The following is a 19,614-nucleotide window of genomic DNA, read 5'->3' as shown; positions in this document are numbered from 1 at the left end:
GCTAAGAGGAATGTGGAAAGGTATTCAATAGGCTCTGGGTATGATTATCTCTATGAGGGCATTAGGTCATCAGAAAAGATATCCTAGAGAAAGTTGGTTTTAATCCATTCTTAAAGGCTTTATAAACATTCTACAGATGATAGTGGCATAAGAAATAGGATCTAAAGAAGAGTTCTCTCATTGTCTTCTACTAAGGTACCTTGTTCTTAAACGGCTAGGAGATTCTGTATCTGAATCTTGTTTAACCATGTGGGTCCACCTTCATTCCCTCCTTTACTTCACTCTAAATTCTCATAGGCTCTCAGTTCCATCCATTTTGTTTCCATTTCTTACAGTCTTACTGTCAACTGGAACTTGTGAGTCCACTGACAGTGCTATGAAAATGCATCTAACTTGCAGAACAGAAAGATGTGCTTTATAAAACACAATCTATGATGCAAGGGGCTCTGCCATTAAAAATTGCACTGGTGGCATGTGAGCCTTGCATCATTAGAGGTCTATTTGGTGGTGTGAGCCTGACCTTAGTTGAACAGGTATGATTGCTGGGGGAGTGATCTTCTTTAACAAGGTCCCTGGGTTTTGATAATCAAAGAAGTATCCTAGAAGAAAAATCCTGACTGATGAAATGTTAGTGTCCTCAAGTGAAAAAGTCATATGCTCCCTGAGATGGAAGGAGGTGAGACGAGAGGAGAAAGGGTGGAAAACTTATTTAGATGAGTCAGAAGCGATACTTTCTTGAAATACAGACTCCTATACAGTTCCATACATATAATCAATGCAGAAATTAGTCAACAAATACTTACTGGGAATTTAAGGGCTTAATGCCAAGATACAGGAATTGTGAAGACCAGGATTCAATGAAATAACTCCTGCAGGATGATCTTGAATGTCTGTACAACAGAAAACAATAATTAGTCTCACGTAATGGTCTCACCTGTGTTCAGACATAAGGGTATGGTGTGTATGTCTTTCTCCTGCTGCATTTGTTTTCATTAAACAAGCATTTGTGGGGTCCCAGCCTTGTGCCAAAATATTTACATATATTCATTTATTCAATTAAACTTTCATTGACTCCTTACTACGTACTGGGCACTGAAGGAGGCCAAGAGTCTTTGGAGGATGAAGAGAGAAGAATTAGATGAGCAAATAGATAAATAAAGTGAAATGTGGCCATCACAAGGTTAGAGACATCCATGGTCATAATGGTATGGCACGTAACCCAGCAGTGAGGACAGGACTACCATGCCAAGATGCAAACAGAAGCAGAAATCAGCCAGGAAAAAATCAGGCTTTGGTTGGCCAAAGTACTTATATAAGAGACCAGTTTCTGCATCATGATGGCAGCTGACTACCTTACTCTTTTTAAGAGTTACAAACAGAAGGAGAGGCAGAGAGAGAGGGAGAGGGGTTTTCCATCTGCTGGCCCATTCCCTAAATGGCTGGAACAGCTGGAGATGGGCTGATCTAAAGCCAGGAGCCAGGAGCTTCCTCTGGGTCTCTCATGCAGGTGCAGCGGCCCAAAGGCTTGGGCCATCCTGCACTGCCCTTCCAGGACACGGCAGAGAGCTGGATCAGAAGTGGAGCAGCCAGGACTCAAACCAGCACCCATAAGGGATGCCAGCATTGCAGGCAGTGGCTCCACCCACTATGCCACAGCACCAGCCTTTGACTGCCTTACTGTTTGCTTGTAGGCTATAAGGTTTATTTTTCCAATGAGCTTCCATCTTCAGTCTGTTGAAGGTAAAGTGTGTTTCTGAAGATCACACCATACACCATATTCTCCCATGGTTCTTATTCCTCCTGCTCTAAACAACCCATGAACTAGGTCCGAGGACAGCAAACAGTGATCCAGAGACCAGATCCAGCCTGACATCTGTTTGTGCAGACAAAGTCTTTTTAGCAACAGTCATACCCTTATTACTGATGGCTGTTCTCACCCTACAAAGGCAGAGTTACGTAGTCATGACAGAAACTATATGGACTACAATGCAGACAATATTTACTGCCTGTCTCTTACAGAAACAATTGGCCAGCCTTTGAGCTAGACTATAGTAGCCATATTCTCAGCTGTCCCCACTCCTGGTCCTTGGAACTCAGGAAGCTGTTGTCCTTTAAGGGAAATTCGTACCATCCCAGGAAGGAATGAGTGAGGATAAGGGAGCGCAGGGACCAGAACTGGAGGGGAAGACTGTGGCAGAAGGGCCTGGTAGGACAGATTCCCTGGTGGAGGGGGAACAACCCCTCTGCCCATTGATTTAGCTTCAATAAAGGAGGAAGTCATGAGGACACTACTGTGTTGACATTATTTTTCATAGCAGGATTGTCTCAATCTGCCTATGGAAAAGTGTGCAGTCTTTTACTTTGCCAGATTCAAAGGGCCATATGTAGAATTTCTTTGCTAAAGCACTATCACATAAAGTGAAGCCGACACCTCGGGCTTTTCAGCTGGGAAGAAACAGACAACTCAAGTCGGAGCCGACAGCCCTCCATGGGACTGGAACAACCTGAAGTGCAGAATGTGATCTACCTCCCACACAGCCTCTGGACCCCTCTCTCTGGCAACCTAACGATTAATGTGTCAGCCAGGAAGAGGATTCACTGACTGCCTCCAAGTCCCGTGAGCACAGTGCAGTCAATAAATATTTATTGAATGTGTTTTCCTAGGGCTGCAGCACTTGCTCAGTGTTATAACCAAATGAGCAAGAATTATTCAGGGTGTTCCAAATAAATATATAAATCTATGTTAATGGAATTCAATCTAGTAACTGCGAATAGGGGAGAATATATCCATCCGCCAGCGCACATTATCCAAATAGTACCAGCTTTGGGGTGAATAAGAAAGAAGCCTATTATAGAAGCCATGGAAATGAAGAGAGACAGAAGAAAGGAAGGGAGACTTAGAAATGGTGCCTTCTGAACACATGAAAATGCATGTATTTTTTAAAGACAATCTTTTTACTCTCTCTGGCTTTATGTGGATAATACTTTCATCTGTCACCAAAATGGCTCCTACACTCAAGAAACAGCAGAGTTAACTGAACTGGGCTCCCAAATTGCAATTTTTACAATAAAGATAAAATATGGCTCTCTGCCACCCCTTTGGAGATACGGTGCCAATTTGCCGGTGCCATTCCCCTTAAGCCCAGTCATATTAGAATCTGAATATTGCATCACCAATTTGGACATGGGATGGGTATTAGGATTCACTTATTTGAGACTGAATATTTATCCTGGGTTAGAAATAAATTAAAATCTTGCATTGAGATAACATTAAAAGTGGGCAATGTAATTACCACATTCCCCCCTGCACATCCTCCTGCACTCCACAAAGCCTGAGAATGCTCAGGCATCAGTGAGGAGAGGAGTCTGCAGAGCAGGAGGTGAGATAAGGCCTTTTGCCTGCTGCGTGTCAGGTTTTGTAGGGGAAAAATCCTTGCTGTTGAGAAAGGATCCAATAAGAATTTTAATGTAAGCACTCAAAGAGGTTCTGGCCACTCTGAGCTGGGTCCAGGCCTTCACAAACTAAAAGAAGCAAATGCAGTGGCTGCCCAGGCCCACCTGGTTGGCTCTGATTTTAGGGTTACCACCCCCACCCCAGGATGAAGGGGAAGCCAGGGATCCACTGCTGTCGGGCAGCAGGGAGGACACAGGTCTGGGAGGGAAACCAAGACTGCTCAGGGGTCTTTTCAAGGCACCTCCCCAGAAGGGGAGGCCATTCAATGACAGTCAGCGATCCTTTCCTGCTGGTAGCTCTGGCCCTTTGGGTAACTTGGAGCAGGCAGGCGAGCTTGATCTGCAGCACCTTGAGAGTGGTCTTTGCCCTTTTGATGCCCTTTGTATGGTGTTGGATTGGTAGGCTTTGTAGCCACCAACTCTACCAGGGACACTTGGCCAAAGACGTACAATTGCTGCTAGCCCACTGTGATATCTTGGGCAAGTGCCTTCCTAATACCACGGTCTCCTGACTTTCAGACCTCCTACCCACTTGCTCAAAGAGGCAGGAAGAAAATGTTCTGGAAAATTCCTTCCTGGGAGTTACGGCTTCTGATTGGGTAAATAAAGGCTGACCTGAAATGTCCTCTTCATAGCCAGTCTCTGTACACCAACACCTTCAGTGGCATTGCTCTCACAGACCAGAGAAAGGAAACCCAGGTCCCTAACAAGAAAATGCAGAGAAAAGTGTTCTAAAGTTTAGCATGATGAAAGGATGTTCAGGGACCCCAGCTCAGAAACAAAGCTATGAAATGCCACAGACAGGAAGTCAGAGCTCATCCTAATGCAGAGAGAAGGCTGCCTTCCCCCCTACCTCCACCACAGATCAGATCCGGCTGAGCACGCCTCTCTAAGCCTCTCCAATAGAGCACTTGGCATTCCAAGACTTGGTAGCTTCTGCAGCTTCCCTAAGGCTCTAAGGAATTGATCAGATTCTCTCTTGAGGTTACTCACCCTCCTGTCGGTTTTGTAGCTGTTTATTGATGTGACTTTTCTCCCTGGACAAATTAGAACATTGAGGGCAGGAGGAGGCATTGTGCTGTGCATGCAGCCAGTGCCTGCGGAGAATTGCTTGAGTGCTTGCTGAATGAAAATGCTTGGCTTGTAACCCTGCCCCCAGTTCTGGCCCAGACATCCTAGGAGTCCAGAGACGATAGTAAGAGAATTATGCGGACTTATCTGGAGCCAGCTGAGAGCCGTGCTGCTTGCTACTTGTGCATTTCTGAAGTCTTCAGGACTGTTCTGTCCCATGGAAGCCAGAAAAGCTGGCGTGTCAGAGAACCAAACCTGCAACTCTGAGATTTTTTTCAGATAATATTTAAACCCCAAAAGCTGTACAAAGCCTTGTTCTTACTCTGAAAAAAATGCATATTTTAAGAGATGGACCCATAAACATTGCAAGAAAAATACACACAGGGTGATGCCTTTTAAAATGGAAGAGGCCAATGGATGTGGTTATGACTCGTGGGAAGTGCTGATTAGAAGGTGTGCCGTTCCTCAGATCTCTGAGGCACCCCAGCGGCTGTGCACAAATTCGAATACATGGACATGCTCTTAAGGGACTTCAAAACCTGATGTTTCTATGACCATTACCCCTCAATCCAAAAAAGAATAGAAGTCTTTTTTTTTTTTAAGCTGGATCAATTTATTTTGAAAGAGATACAGAGAGCGAGCTTCCATTCTCTTTTTCACTCCCCAGATGGCCACCACAGATAGCACTGGACCAGACTGAACCCAGGAACTTCACCTGGATCTCCCACTTGGGTTGCAGGGGCCCAGACCCTTGGACCATCTTCTGCCGCCTTTCCAGGCCATTAGCAGAGAGCTGGATTGGAAGTGGAAAGGCTAGAACATGAACCAACGTCCATAATGGTTGCAGGTGTTGCAGGCGTTGCAGGCAGCGGCTTTATCTGCTATGAGGCAGTGCTGGCCCCCCAAGATGATCTTTGTGTTGAATACATTTACAAGGTTTTCCTGATTTTTCTAACTTCTCCCTCTGCCTCTGACCTGTTCATGGCCATCATGTTCCCAGCATGAACATTTCAGTGATGAGATTGTCTCCCTGGAGTGTTGCCAGGTAGGTTCTGAAAGATTAAAAGATCTCACTGACTTTTCCTAGGGATTTTAGCATTACATGTAATAAATCACAAAGCTTCAGGACAGACTATGGGAAAGGGATCGGAACACGGTTATGAACATCATCAAGAATCAAAGAGCTCCTGGGAATTTTGTACCGGCAGTGAAAATATGTAGTCGCTGAGGTAGGCTTTTGGTGGCTGAATCAAAACTTTGTCCTTTCTTCTCTGTTGCAGGTACATGGCCATCATCCATCCCCTCCAGCCCCGGCTGTCGGCCACAGCCACCAAAGTGGTCATCTGTGTCATCTGGGTCCTGGCCCTCCTGCTGGCCTTCCCCCAGGGCTACTACTCTACCACGGAGACCATGCCCAGCAGAGTCGTGTGCATGATCGAGTGGCCGGAGCACCCCGACAAGATTTACGAGAAAGTGTGAGTAAGCACGGCCCCTGGCTCTGGAGCCACCATGGTGCGTGGCATCTTCCTTGCCCTTTCTTGATCCTTCTTTTCTTTCCGGATTCTTTCAGCAACTAGGATTTACTGAGTGCCTGCAGCATTTCCTGATGTTGGGTTGATAGGTCCGTGGTTGTAGGTTGGGGTGCTGCACTGTCCCGTCTGCTGTTCTGAGCTTTGAAGGAGAATTGAAAAACATGGAGCTCTAGTGCTCACAGGCTCTTTGGCTGTTCTGCTCTATCACTCGGGCTCTTTATGGGACACAATGTCCTGTGACTACCTGCATTTCTTTGGGAATTTTCTCCCAGATTGTAGAATGCCATTCCTGTACAGCAAGGGAGGGGAGGGGAATTCTCCCCACTGCCAGCAGCTCTCCACCATTGCTGTTGGGAGTCAGCAGGTGAACCGGGCCGAGATCTCCAGGGTTCGTGTTGAGCTCTGGGTGCAGGGCTTTCTTGTGGGACTAAGCTCCAGCTGTTCTGTGGCATCTGGCTCCATAACCCATCCTTTACCGACCACTAGCCCTTCCCCTACTTTCTGCTCCCACAAAAGGAACTTGACCTTGAGTCTTTTTCCCAGGGTGTACATGGGAGGCTAGAACTAACCCAAGCATACAGGTGTGCATGGGGATGCAAGGCTGGTGCCCTGGGACCTGAGGGGCTACAGGTTCCTTTCAGGGCAGATTTGTGTGTCTCTCAGAAGCCTGGGTGATCATAAATAGGGAATCTCAAAGTATCTGGGTAATTTTCTCCATCGACTTCTTATCCTGCAGGCAACATTGAAGTGGCTTATTATTTGTTTTGTTCTGCTCGAGTGAGCAGCAATGTGACATTTATATTACCATTAGTTGTCTGTATTCCTCGTGCATTTTCCTTTTGAAAGCCTTCTGTAATTCTCCAGCCAAGTTTATTGTGTGAGTTATAAAAGAACACTGGTGTTAAAATCAGAAGATCTGGGTTTTCATTATAAAATTACCACTAGCCTTAGGATCCTGGGCAAGGATCTTAGCCTCTTTTTGTAATTAAAATGGAAGGTGATAAAGCACTGTTTCCTATAAACAATTGTTGTACCGATCCAATGAGATAATGTATTCTCACCTGGTAAGCTATTAAATGCTAGACAAAAGGTATGAACCAAACACATTGGATAGCAATATGATTATGAAGGCTGTAAATTTATTAAATGTCAACATGAGACATTATACCTGTCATGCCTCCAAGATCTGATGGGCTGGGAGCCTGTTGCACACAGAATTATACTGCTGTAGCTCCTTCACGGAGCGTGGAAATGCACCGGGCCAGAAAGCGCTGCACAGAGTTCGACTCCGCCTTCCACACACACACAGCGGAATTGCATTGATCAAGCAGTGGGGAGATTACTGCTCAGCCCAGAAGGAGACACTGAAAATTATTCTTTCAAATGAAACTACAAGCCCAAGCGAGATTTCAGCAGGAGAAATAACATAGTTTTACAAGCTGTCTAGGATCCATGAACATGTTCAAGCCAGAAGGTTTCTTAAAAAAAAAAAAAAAATTCTGAATCAAAGCTTGCCATGTAAATTACCTTAGAAACCTCCAGGCACCCCATGTGCAATGGCTCAGTTTTTAGTTCTCAGGATCTTTCCAAGGTCTGATCCACCCTCTACAGCATTAGTTGAAAGCTGGAGTCAGGAACCAAACCCAGGTACTCCACCACCATGGCACGTGGACATCTTTACCTAAATGCCCCCCCTACCCCCACTGGACTTATGTTCCAAGTATGAGAGGTCTTCAACGGCTTCATGGCAAATGTGTGTGATGAGAAAATTATGTATGAATTTCCAAATATTTTTGGAACCAAAGTGCACTTATCTTTTCGTTCCATTTTTCCTCAGACTTTTAAAGGACCCTCATATTCACAGTTCTTAGAAGTTTATTTTCTCACAGTTTTCTGGGGTTTTGTGCTAGAAACAGGTCAAACATTTTTGTGTTTTATGCTTAATAATGACTAGAAAATCATCTGGACACTCAACGCAATGTGTTGGATTCTTATTTTCTTGCTTTGAGAACTTGTAGTTCCTGATACTGGATGCAAAGTTAGGTTTGCCATCATTTATTTCATTATTTTAGCCTAAAAATGAATCTGACTCACAAACATTTGATTTTATCTATTCATGATGAATGATATGTTTATTGATACTACTGTAGCAGGGTATTCAGAGATAAGTTTGGGTGGGCATTTGGCACAGTCATCCAGTCATTGCTCGGAGTGCCTGCATCCCATATTAGAGTGCCTGGATTCGAGTCCCACATCCTCTGCTCTTGATCCTAGCTTCCTGCCAATGTGCACCTGGCAGGCAGCAGGTAATGGCTCAAGTGCTTGAGTCCCTGTCACCCATGTGGGAGAACCAGATTGAGTTCTGGGCCCTTGGCTTTTGGCCTGGCCTAGCCTAGTCCTGATTGACTTGTAGATAGAGCTGATAGGTCCACAGCAGATAGAAGACAATAGAGTTGGTCTTCAGAGTAAAAAGTTAATTTAAAATGAATCTTAATGAAAATGGGACTGGGAAGGGAGAGGAAGGAGAAGGAAGGGTGGGAGGGTGGGTATTGTGGGATTTTGTGGGAAAAATAACTATATACCTAAAGTTGTAAATTTGTAGTCTTTAAAAAATAATTAACTTTTTTTTAAAAAAAGAGACACTACGGGCACTTCTGAGAGAGTGGCATTGTATACTTGCTCAGCCAGTTGTAACAATAAGCATTTGCTTAAGAATTAGTCATAAGACCAGACAATTAAATTGTTGTGCTTTTTCTGGAATGCAGGTTTAATTTTTTTAGCTTGAAATGAAATGCTATGCAAAGGGTTTGTTTTCATAAGATCTCAGGAAACTGCTTTCATTATGATAACCTCAGACATTCTTCCAGAAGATATTACTTGGAGCTCCTCCTGGTATGACATGGTGCAGAAGTCCTTACTCTAAATAAGGGACCTGGGCATGGTCCCCTCCAAAGGTTCACTTGACCACCTGCATTTTGCCTTCCTAACTTCTGTGCTTCAGCCCACCTGGAATTTTCTTTTTTTGTTTGTTTGTTTGTTCTTCTAAAACCTGTAGGATTAGCTTTCACCTTTATTTCTTTTTTTTTAACTTTTATTTAATGAATATAAATTTCCAAAGTATAGCTTATGGATTACAATGGCTTCCCCCCCATAACTTCTCTCCCACCTGCAACACTCCCCTAACCCGCTCACTCTCCCCTTCCATTCACATCAAGATTCATTTTCAATTCTCTTCATATACAGAAGATCAATTCAGTATACATTCAGCAAAGATTTCAACAGTTTGCCCCCACATAGCAACACAAAGTGAAAAATATTGTTGGAGTACTAGTTATAGCATTAAATAACAGTATACAGCACATTAAAGACAGAGATCCTACATGATATTTTTTAAAATTAATTTTCTATGCAATTTCCAATTTAACACCAGGTTTTTTTTTTCATTTTCAATTATCTTTATATACAGAAGATCAATTCAGTATATATTAAGTAAACATTTCATCAGTTTGCACCCACACAGAAACACAAAGTGAAAAATACTGTTTTAGTACTAGTTATAGCATCACTTCACATTAGACAACACATTAAGGACAGATCCCACATGAGATGTAAGTACACAGTGACTCCTGTTGTTGATTTAACAATTTGACACTCTTGTTTATGGTGTTAGTAATCTCCCTAGGCTCTAGTCATGAGTTGCCAAGGCTATGGAAGCCTTTTGAGTTCACCGACTTCGATCTTATTCCAACAGGGTCATAGTCAAAGTGGAAGTTCTCTCCTCCCTTCAGAGAAAGGTACCTCCTTCTTTGATGGCCCCTTTCTTTCCACTGGGATCTCACTCGCAGAGATCTTTCATTCAGATCTTTTTTTTTTTTTTCCCAGGGTGTCTTGGCTTTCCATGCCTACAATATTCTCATGGGCTCTTCAGCCAGATCCGAATGCCTTAAGGGCTGATTCTGAGGCCAGAGTGTTGTTTAGGACATCTGCCATTCTATGAGTCTGCTGTGTATCCCGCTTCCCATGTTGGATCCTTCTCTCCCTTTTTGATTCTATCAGTTAGTATTAGCAGACACTTGTCTTGTTTATGTGATCCCTTTGACTCTTAGACCTATCAGAGCCATCAATTGTGAACTGAGATTGATCACTTGGACTAATGAGATGGCATTGGTACATGCCACCTTGATGGGATTGTATTGGAATCCCCTGGCACATTTCTAACTCCACCATTTGGGGCAAGTCCGATTGAGCATGTCCCAAATTGTACATCTCCTCCCTCTCTTTTTCCCACTCTTCTATTTAACAGGGATCACTTTTCAGTTAAAATTTAAACACCTAAGAATAATTGTGTGTTAATTACAGAGTTCAACCACTAGTACTAGAACAACAACAACAAAAATACTAAAAAGGATAAAGTATTACATTGTACATCTAGAGTCAGGACAAGAGCTGATCAGTTCATTGTTTCTTATAGTGTCCATTTCACTTCAACAAGTTTCTCCTTTGGTGCTCAGTTAGTTGTCATGGATCAGGGAGAACATATGATATTTGCCTCTTTGGGACTGGCTTAATTCACTCAGCATGATGTTTTTCAGATTCCTCCATCTTGTTGCAAATGACCGGGTTTCATTGTTTCTTATTGCTGTATAGTATTCTATAGAATACATGTCCCATAATTTCTTTATCCAGTCTACTGTTGATGGGCATTTGGGTTGGTTCCAGGTCTTAGTTATTATGTATTGAGCTGCAATAAACATTAATGTGCAGATGGCTTTTGTGTTTGCCAAATTAATTTCCTTTGGGTAAATTCCAAGGAGTGGGATGGCTGGGTTGTATGGTAGGGTTATGTTCAGGTTTCTGAGGAATCACCAGACTGACTTCCATAGTGGCTTAACCAGTTTGCATTCCCACCAACAGTGGGTTAGTGTCCCTTTTTCCCCACATGCTCTCCAGAATCTGTTGTTGGTAGATTTCTGAATGTGAGCCATTCTAACTGGGGTGAGGTGAAACCTCATTGTGGTTTTAATTTGCATTTCCCTGATGGCTAGTGATCTTGAACATTTTTTCATGTATCTGATGGCCATTTGGATTTCCTCTTTTGAACAATGTCTATTGAGGTCCTTGGCCCATCTCTTAAGTGGGTTGTTTGTTTTGATGTTGTGGAGTTTCTTGATTTCTTTGTAGATTCTGGTTATCAACCCTTTATCTGTAGCATAGTTTGCAAATATTTTTTCCCATTCTGTTGGTTGCCTATTCACTTTCCTGACTGTTTCTTTTGAAGTACAGAAACTTCTCAATTTGATGCAATCCCAAATGTTAATTTTGGTTTTGACTGCCTGTGCTTCTGGGGTCTTTTCCAAGAAGTCTTTGCCTGTACCTATATCTTGCAGGGTTTCTCCAGTGCTCTCTAATAATTTGATGGTTTTGGGTCATAGATTTAAGTCTTTAATCCATGTTGAGTGAATTTTTGTGTAAGGTGAAAGGTAGGGGTCTTGCTTCATGCTTCTGTACGTGGAAATCCAATTTTCCCAGCACCATTTATTGAATAGACTATCCTTATTCCAAGGATTGCTTTTGGATCCTTGATCAAATATAAGTTGGCTGTAGATGTTTGAATTTATTTCTGGTGTTTCTATTCTGTTCCATTGGTCTATCCATCTGTTTCTGTACCAGTACCATGCTGTTTTGATAACAACTGCCTTGTAGTACGCCCTGAAATCTGGTATTGTGATGCCTCTGGCTTTGTTTTTGTTGTACAAGATTGCTTTGGCTATTCGAGGTCTTCTGTGTCTCCATATGAATTTCAGCATCATTTTATCCAGATCTGAGAAGAATGTCTTCGGTATCTTGGTTGGTATTGCATTGAATGTATAAATTGCTTTTGGGAGAATAGACATTTTGATGATATTGATTCTTCCAATCCATGAGCATGGAAGATTTTTCCATTTTTTGGTATCCTCTTCTATTTCTTCCTTTAAGGTTTTGTAATTTTCATCGTAGAGATCTTTAACATCCTTGGTTAAGTTTATTCCAAGGTATTTGATTGTTTTTGTGGCTATTGTGAATGGGATTGATCTTAGAAGTTCTTCCTCAGCCGTGGCATTGCCTGTGTATACAAAGGCTGTTGATTTTTGTGCATTGATTTTATATCCTGCTACTTTGCCAAACTCTTCGATGAGTTCCAATAGTCTTTTAGTAGAGTTCTTTGGGTCCCCTAAACAAAGAATCATATCATCTGCAAAGAGGGATAGTTTGACTTCTTCCTTCCCAATTTGTATCCCTTTAATTTCTTTTTCTTGCCTACTAGCTCTGGCTAAAACTTCCAGAGCTATATTGAATAGCAGTGGTGAGAGTGGGCATCCCTGTCTGGTACCAGATCTCAGTGGAAATGCTTCCAACTTTTCCCCATTCAATAGGATGTTGGCCGTGGGTTTTTCATAAATTGCTTTGATTGTATTGAGGAATGTTCCTTCCATACCCAGTTTGCTTAGAGTTTTCATCATGAAAGGGTGTTGTATTTTATCAAATGCTTTCTCTGCGTCTATTGAGAGAATCATATGGTTTTTCTTCTGTTACTGTGGTGTATCACGTTGATTGTTTTGCGAACATTGAACCATCCCTGCATACCAGGGATAAATCCCACTTGGTCTGGGTGGATGATCTTTCTGATGTGTTGTTGCATTCTATTGGCCATAATTTTATTGAGGATTTTTGCATCTATGTTCATCAGGGATATTGGTCTGTAATTCTCTTTCAATGCTGCATCTTTTTCAGGCTTAGGAATTAAGGTGATGCTGGCTTCATAGAAAGAATTTGGGAGGATTCCCTCTTTTTCGATTGTTCTGAATAGTTTGAGAAGAATTGGAGTTAGTTCTTCTCTAAATGTCTGGTAGCATTCAGCAGTGAATCCATCTGGTCCTGGGGTTTTCTTTGTTGGGAGCGCCTTTATTACTCTTTCAATTTCTGTGTCAGTTATGGGTCTGTTTAGGTTTTCTATATCTTCCTGGTTCAATTTAGGTAGGTTGCATGTGTCCAGGAATCTATCCATTTCTGATAGATTTCCCTGTTTGCTGGCATACAAGCCCTTGTAGTAATTTCTGATGATTCTTTCTATTTCTGTGGTGTCTGTTGTTACCTTTCCTTTTTCATCTCTGATTTTATTGATTTGGGTCTTTTTTTAGTTAGTTGGGCCAATGGGGTGTCAATTTTGTTTATTTTTTCAAAAAACCAGCTCCTCGTTTGGCTGATTTTTTGTAATGCTTTTTTTTTTTTTTTTTGATTCAATCCTGTGGATTTCTTCTCTAATTTTAATTATTTCTCTTCTCCTACTGGATTTGGGTCTGGTTTGCTGCAGATTTTCTAGATCCTTGAGATGAATTAAAGCTCATCAATTTGGTGCCTTTCGAATTTCTTGATGTATGCACCTATTGATATAAACTTTCCTCTTAACACTGCTTTTGCTCTATCCCATAGGTTTTGGTATGTTGTGCAGTTATCCTCTTTACTTCCAGAAAATTTTTGATTTCTCTTTTAATTTCTTCTATGACCCATTGTTCATTCAGGATCATGTTGTTCAATCTCCATGTGTTTGCATATGCTCTAGGGATTCCCGAGTTGCTAATTTCCAATTTCATTCCTTTGTGGTCTGAGAAGCTGCATGGTATGATTCTAATTCTTTTGAATTTGCTGAAACTTGCTTTATGGACTAGTATGTGGTCAATCCTAGAGAAGGTTCCATGTACTGCTGAGAAGAATGTAAATTCTTTCTATGTAGGATGAAAAGTTCTGTAGATATTTGTTAGATGCATTTGGGCTATAGTGTCATTTAAATCTACTGTCTCTTTGTTGATCTTCTGTCCTGTTGATCCATCTATCTCTGAGAGTGGGGTATTGAAGTCCCCCAGTACTATTGTATTGGGGTCTAAGTCTCCCTTTAAGTCCCTTAACAAGTCTTTTAAATAAACCGGCACCCTGTAATTAGGTGCATATACATTGATAATCGTTATATCTTCCTGTTGAATGCATCCCTTAATCATTATATAGTGCCCCTCTTTGTGTCTCCTGACAGTTTTTGTGGTAAAGTTTATGTTGTCTGATATTAAGATGGCTACGCCCGCTCTCTTTTCATTTCTGTTGGCATTGTATATCTTTTTCCAGCCTTTCACTCTCAGCCTGTATGCATCATTGTTGGAAAGATGTGTTTCTTGTAAGCAGCAAAAAGATGGGTTTTATTCCTTAACCCAATCAGCCAATCGGTGTCTTTTAACTGGACAGTTCAGGCCATTAACATTCAATGTGACTATTGAGAAGGAGTAACTTTGCCCTGCCATTTGCCAAAGATATTTTCTAATATATGTTTTGAGATTCCTGTGATCTTTTGCTGTGAGGTTTCCTTCCTTTACCTTCTTTCATATTGGTGACCGTGTTTCTGTGTTTCTGTATGTAACGCATCTTTTGCAGGGCTGGACGAGTGGTGACAAATTCTTTCAATTTCTGTTTGCTGTGAAAGGTCTTTCCTTCACCTTCATTCACAAATGAGAGCTTTGCAGGATATAATATTCTGGGCTGGCAGTTTTTCTCTCTTAGTACCTGGGCTATGTCTTGCCATTCCCTCCTAGCTTGTAGGGTTTCTGATGAGAAGTCTGCTGTGAGTCTAATTGGAGATCCTCTGAGAGTGATCTGACGTTTCTCTCTTGCGCATTTTAAGATCTTTTCTTTATGTTTCACTGTGGTGAGTTTAATTACGATGTGTCGTGGTGAGGATCTCTTTTGGTCATGTTTATTAGGGGTTCTATGAGCTTCCTGTACTAGGATGTCTCTGTCCTTCTCCAAACCTGGGAAATTTTCTGCTAGTATCTCACTAAAAAGGCCTTCTAATCCTTTCTCCCTCTCCATGCCTTCAGGAACCCCTAGAACCCGAATGTTGGGTTTTTTAATAGTATCCTGTAGATTCCTGACAATATTTTTTAGATTTCTGATTTCTTCTTCTTTTCTTTGGTTTGACTGTTTCCTTTCCTGTTCTCTGTCTTCTAAGTCCGATATTCTCTCTTCTGCTTCACCCATTCTGTTTTTAAGGCTCTCTAATGTGTTTGCCATTTGATCTATTGAGTTCTTCATTTCATTATGGGTTTTTTGTCACTATCACAGTTTCTTGTTCCACTAGTTGTTTCATTTCATTTTGATTCCTCCTTAATATTTCATTTTTACGAGAGAGATTTTCTATCTTGTCCATTAAGGATTTCTGTAGTTCAAGAATTTGTTTTTGGGAACTTCTTAATGTTCTTATCAACTTTTTGAGATCCACTTCTTGCATTTCCTCTATCTCTTCATGTTCATAATCTTGAATTGGGGTGTCTTGTTCATTTGGGGGCATCATAGTGACTTCCTTGCTCTTGTTATCTCAGTTTCTGCGTTTGTTATTTCCCACCTGGAATTTTCCCAAGAATTTAAGTCAAATGCTTGTCTCTGGAAGGGATTGGCAGAAGTTCACCAAAGAACAAGGCCCACACAGAAAGGGCCCACGCTCTTTGCTGCAGTGACGTTGCCAGGCACCGGCCTGTGAACTACAGAAAGGCGCAGTTGCACTTGTCTCCTCTTCGTAGAGTCACTTGGAGCTCTCTTTTGTGTTTTAAAAAACACATCTACTATGGTATATAAAATCCCTGTGACTTCTTAACCACTCACATTCCCATCAGTTACTAATATTTGTATGAATGCCCTTCCAGTTTCTGATTACAACTCCAGGTAAATCCTGTTCACTTGAAGTCTCCTATGAACGTATAGAATTCAAGACAAATGGAGAAGTTTCCTTCTTGTAAAGTGAAATGTAGCTTAGCATGTACATTGTTCTGTGCCCTGTTTTGTTTTTTTTTTTTAACTTAATTGGATGCCTTAGAGGACTTTCTATATCAGTTCATAAACAGCGTCTCTCTTCTTTTTTCAGTGCTCCATTTATTGAATATACAATGTCATTTAAGCAGTCACTGTTGGTGGACTTTGGATTATCGTCAGCCTTCTGCTATGACACAGTGCTGTCATGGATAACTTTTACATATATCATACAAGAATAGCTGTAGCATAAAATCCCCAAAGTGGAATGCGCCATTTGAGTTTTTGATTTTTGCCCTCCTTTATAAGATTGTGCTAATTTACAGTCCCATCATCAACAAAGCATATTGTCTAGCTTTTAGATTTCTGCTCATCTGGTGAGGGTGTTGGGGGGAGGAAATATATTCACAGTTAAAATTGTATTTCTCTGACTAGGACTAAGAGTGAGCATCTTTTCACAACTTGGCAGAAATTTGTATATACATTTTTAATCTTCTTTCCCTTATCATCAACAATTTGTTGTGTCATTAAAAATGTTTCTGAAACATGATGTGAATATACGTGTGTGTGTGTGTGGTTAATGAATCCCTTCACTTGGAAATTGTTTACTCCGGTGGTTTCTCTTAACTGGCTAGTAAGAAAAAACATCAAATGGGCTGCTTCCAGCTATATTCCAGCCCTAAAGGGACTGATTCATTTCATCTGCCATTCCCTGTTTATGTTTATAATCTGTAGTTACAGAAAATTATGCTAACATTGTAACATTCAGAAAAATGGGGACTTGGGCTCCTCATTAATATCATAATTTGTAATTGAATCCTACCATAATTAGCAATCTGGCACCTTAGCTGTGGCTGTTCTAGTGAACTGTGACACTACTTAGGGAAATACTATAAAGGGGGGCTTGATTGACAGGTGATGAAGAAGGATTTCACGTGTAACTAAAAGCAGCATCCTGGTAAAGAAAAAGCGTAGAAAAAAACAAGATGGAAGAATAAAGAAGAGAAATTTGGTTTTGCTAGTACCTTGCCCCACCTCCTCCTCCTGTTGGGACTTTGAGGAATGTGCAGTGGCATTCATTGTTAATCAGAGCTAAGCCCATTCTTAGGGAAGCTGAATGGGCTGTGAGCAGCAGTGGTCCCAGAGGAACCACAGCAACACCTCCCAAGACACAGAAGATGAACAAGGCAACATTTCTTCATCAGAGGGCCCACCACCAAGGCCAAGAAAACATCTGTAATGAGGATGAAAAATGGGAAAGACATCCCAAAAAATGAGATTTAGACAGCCTGGGGAATTTTAGCTTCCCTGAGTCATTTATTAATATTGGTCATATGTCATTTTCTGTTCATTAAACTACTATGTACAGAACTTTGTGGTAGAGTTTTAACAAGTAAGACATGCCTATTCTGATCCTAAATACTACCACTAATGCTGCGAGAGGAGGCTCTGTTATGAAACCGCAGCCTTCAGGACTCTGACTACCCCGAGATTTTGTGACAAGGCTCAGGAACGCAGGCATGCTAACACACACAATTATCTGTAAGGGCCAGCTCCAGAAAAAGACTATAAAAGCATGGCATTGTCATTATTTACAGTATTTTTTTTAAAGATTTATTTATTCATTTGAAAGGCAGAGTTACAGAGAGGCAGAGGCAGAGAGAGAGAGAGAGGTCTTCCATCTGCTGGTTCACTCCTCAAATGGCCGGAGCTGTGCTGATCTGAAGCTGGGAGCCAGGAGCTTCTTCCAGGTCTCCTGTGTGGGTGCAGGGCTCCAAGGACTTAAGCCATTTTCCGCTGCTTTCCCAGGCCATAGCAGGGAGCTGGATCAGAAGTGGAGCAGCCAGGACTCAAACCAGTGTCCACATGGGATACCAGCATTGCAGAGGGCATCCTTACCCACTATGCCACACAGTGCCAGCCCCTACAATGTTTTATCTTTGTATAGTATGACTCATTATCAGAAATTAGCTGAGAATCTTATATTTATAAGTATTCTTTACTGTTATTAATAACAATAAAATTAAAAATCAACTCATTGACAAGGAGTAAGAGGGGGAAAGAGAATATTAGAAAACACTCCAGCTGCATTACTTCTCAAATTTTCCACCCTCTTGATGATTTCACAACTTCAGAAAAAAGAAATGTAGATCCTTTGCCAAGCTGCTCCAGGCCTTGGCCAAAGGGATGTCAGCGTGTTTGTGTTTCCAGGATTGATTGTTTATGCTAGCTGTTGTGATTCATCCCCTCCCCTGACACCCACTAAGCTTATAAATATAGCTCAGGGCCCCTGGTAATGTCACTGCTGTTGATGAAAAGCAGTTAAGCCAAGAAAGAAGAGTGCATTGACATTGTGGGAAATATGGTGGCACAGAAACAAGCCCTAAACCTAGACTCCCAGAAGGAAATTAGAGTGAGCAAAGTAAAAATAATAAAGGAGGCAAGAAGGAAAGCTAACCTGGCTGCAGAAGCCAGGGAGGCTGCCATACAAATGTCAGAAATCTTTCTGTGCTTGCTAGGTCTCACACAGACAGAGCCAAATAGGGGCTGCCTCCAGGGGCTGCCATGGACAATACATTGTAGCCACCACTAATTAGGAGGCCAGAGCAAGCATAGCCCAAAGCTGGAACCACCCAATCTCAGCATTTGTTAGGGCCGCTGCCTTCAACCTCTGGAGGCAGCTACCAGCTTATTGAGAAAGCAAAAGGCACAACCAGCGAAAAAGCATAATTGATAATAAGGTAAAAATGGAGGACTTTCTACAAAACCATAAGTGATCAAATTGATACAGCTCTGGAGTGGAAGAATAAAGATACTGTTGAAGAATTACATGTAAAGGTGGGGGTTTCGTATGGTGTCAAAACACTGCTCGGGATACCTGCGAGTGCGTTGCCCCATCTCCTCCTCCTGTTGGGACTTTGAGGAATGTGCAGTGGCATTCATTGTTATTCAGAGCTAAGCCCATTCTTAGGGAAGCTGAATGGGCTGTGAGCAGCAGTGGTCCCAGAGGAACCACAGCAACACCTCCCAAGACACAGAAGATGAACAAGGCAACATTTCTTCATCAGAGGGCCCACCACCAAGGCCTGTTGGGAGTCGGTGTGTTGGAGTGCCAGCTACACTCCTGATTCCAGATCCCTGTGGATGCAGACCCTGGGAGGAAGTGGGTGATGGCTCCAATGGTTGGCTCCCTGATACTACTTTGGGAAACCTAATTGAGTTCTGGGCTCCAGGCTTTGGGTGGACCCAGCCCTTGCTGTTGTGAACATCTGGGGAATAAATCAACAGATGGGAGAGCTCTCAGTCTCTCTGTCTGTCTGTATCTCTTTCTGTCTCTCTCTCTGCCTTTCAGATAAATAAATACACTTTTTTTAAATTCAAAATTATATTAAAATAGCAATGCTTTGTTATCAAGCATGACTTTTTCCAGCAAATAAGGTTAGTAGATTAACAGGAAATCTGCTATTACACTTAATTGAATTAATTGGTCAAAGGGAAATATCATATATTCATCTCAGTAAATGTCAAAAATAAATTTGCTAAAATGTGATATCTATTAAAGAAAAACATAGCTTATGTCAACAATAATTCTTAAGAAAAAAAAAAAAAACAAGTGACAGGTCACCTTTCCAACAAAAAATATTAAGAAATAGCCAGGATTTATATGAAGAAAATGGAAATAGCATGCTATGGTAGACCTTACTGAATGGCATTAGGAAACATTTGATAAATA

General features: G+C 41.7%; 1 protein-coding gene across 1 annotated transcript in view; it reads left to right on the top strand.

Moving 5' to 3' along the window:
• Positions 1-19,614, top strand: part of TACR1 (tachykinin receptor 1) — a 177,665-nt gene that overhangs the window by 82,082 nt on the left and 75,969 nt on the right. Inside the window, exon 2 of the mRNA XM_062209724.1 lies at positions 5,805-5,999. Within this exon, the coding sequence (XP_062065708.1) occupies positions 5,805-5,999 (195 nt within the window). The remainder of the gene's footprint in view (positions 1-5,804; positions 6,000-19,614) is intronic.

Source organism: Lepus europaeus, chromosome 13 (assembly GCF_033115175.1).
Source record: "Lepus europaeus isolate LE1 chromosome 13, mLepTim1.pri, whole genome shotgun sequence".
Taxonomy (NCBI): Eukaryota; Metazoa; Chordata; class Mammalia; order Lagomorpha; family Leporidae; genus Lepus; species Lepus europaeus.
This window is presented reverse-complemented; position numbering and strand designations above follow the sequence as displayed.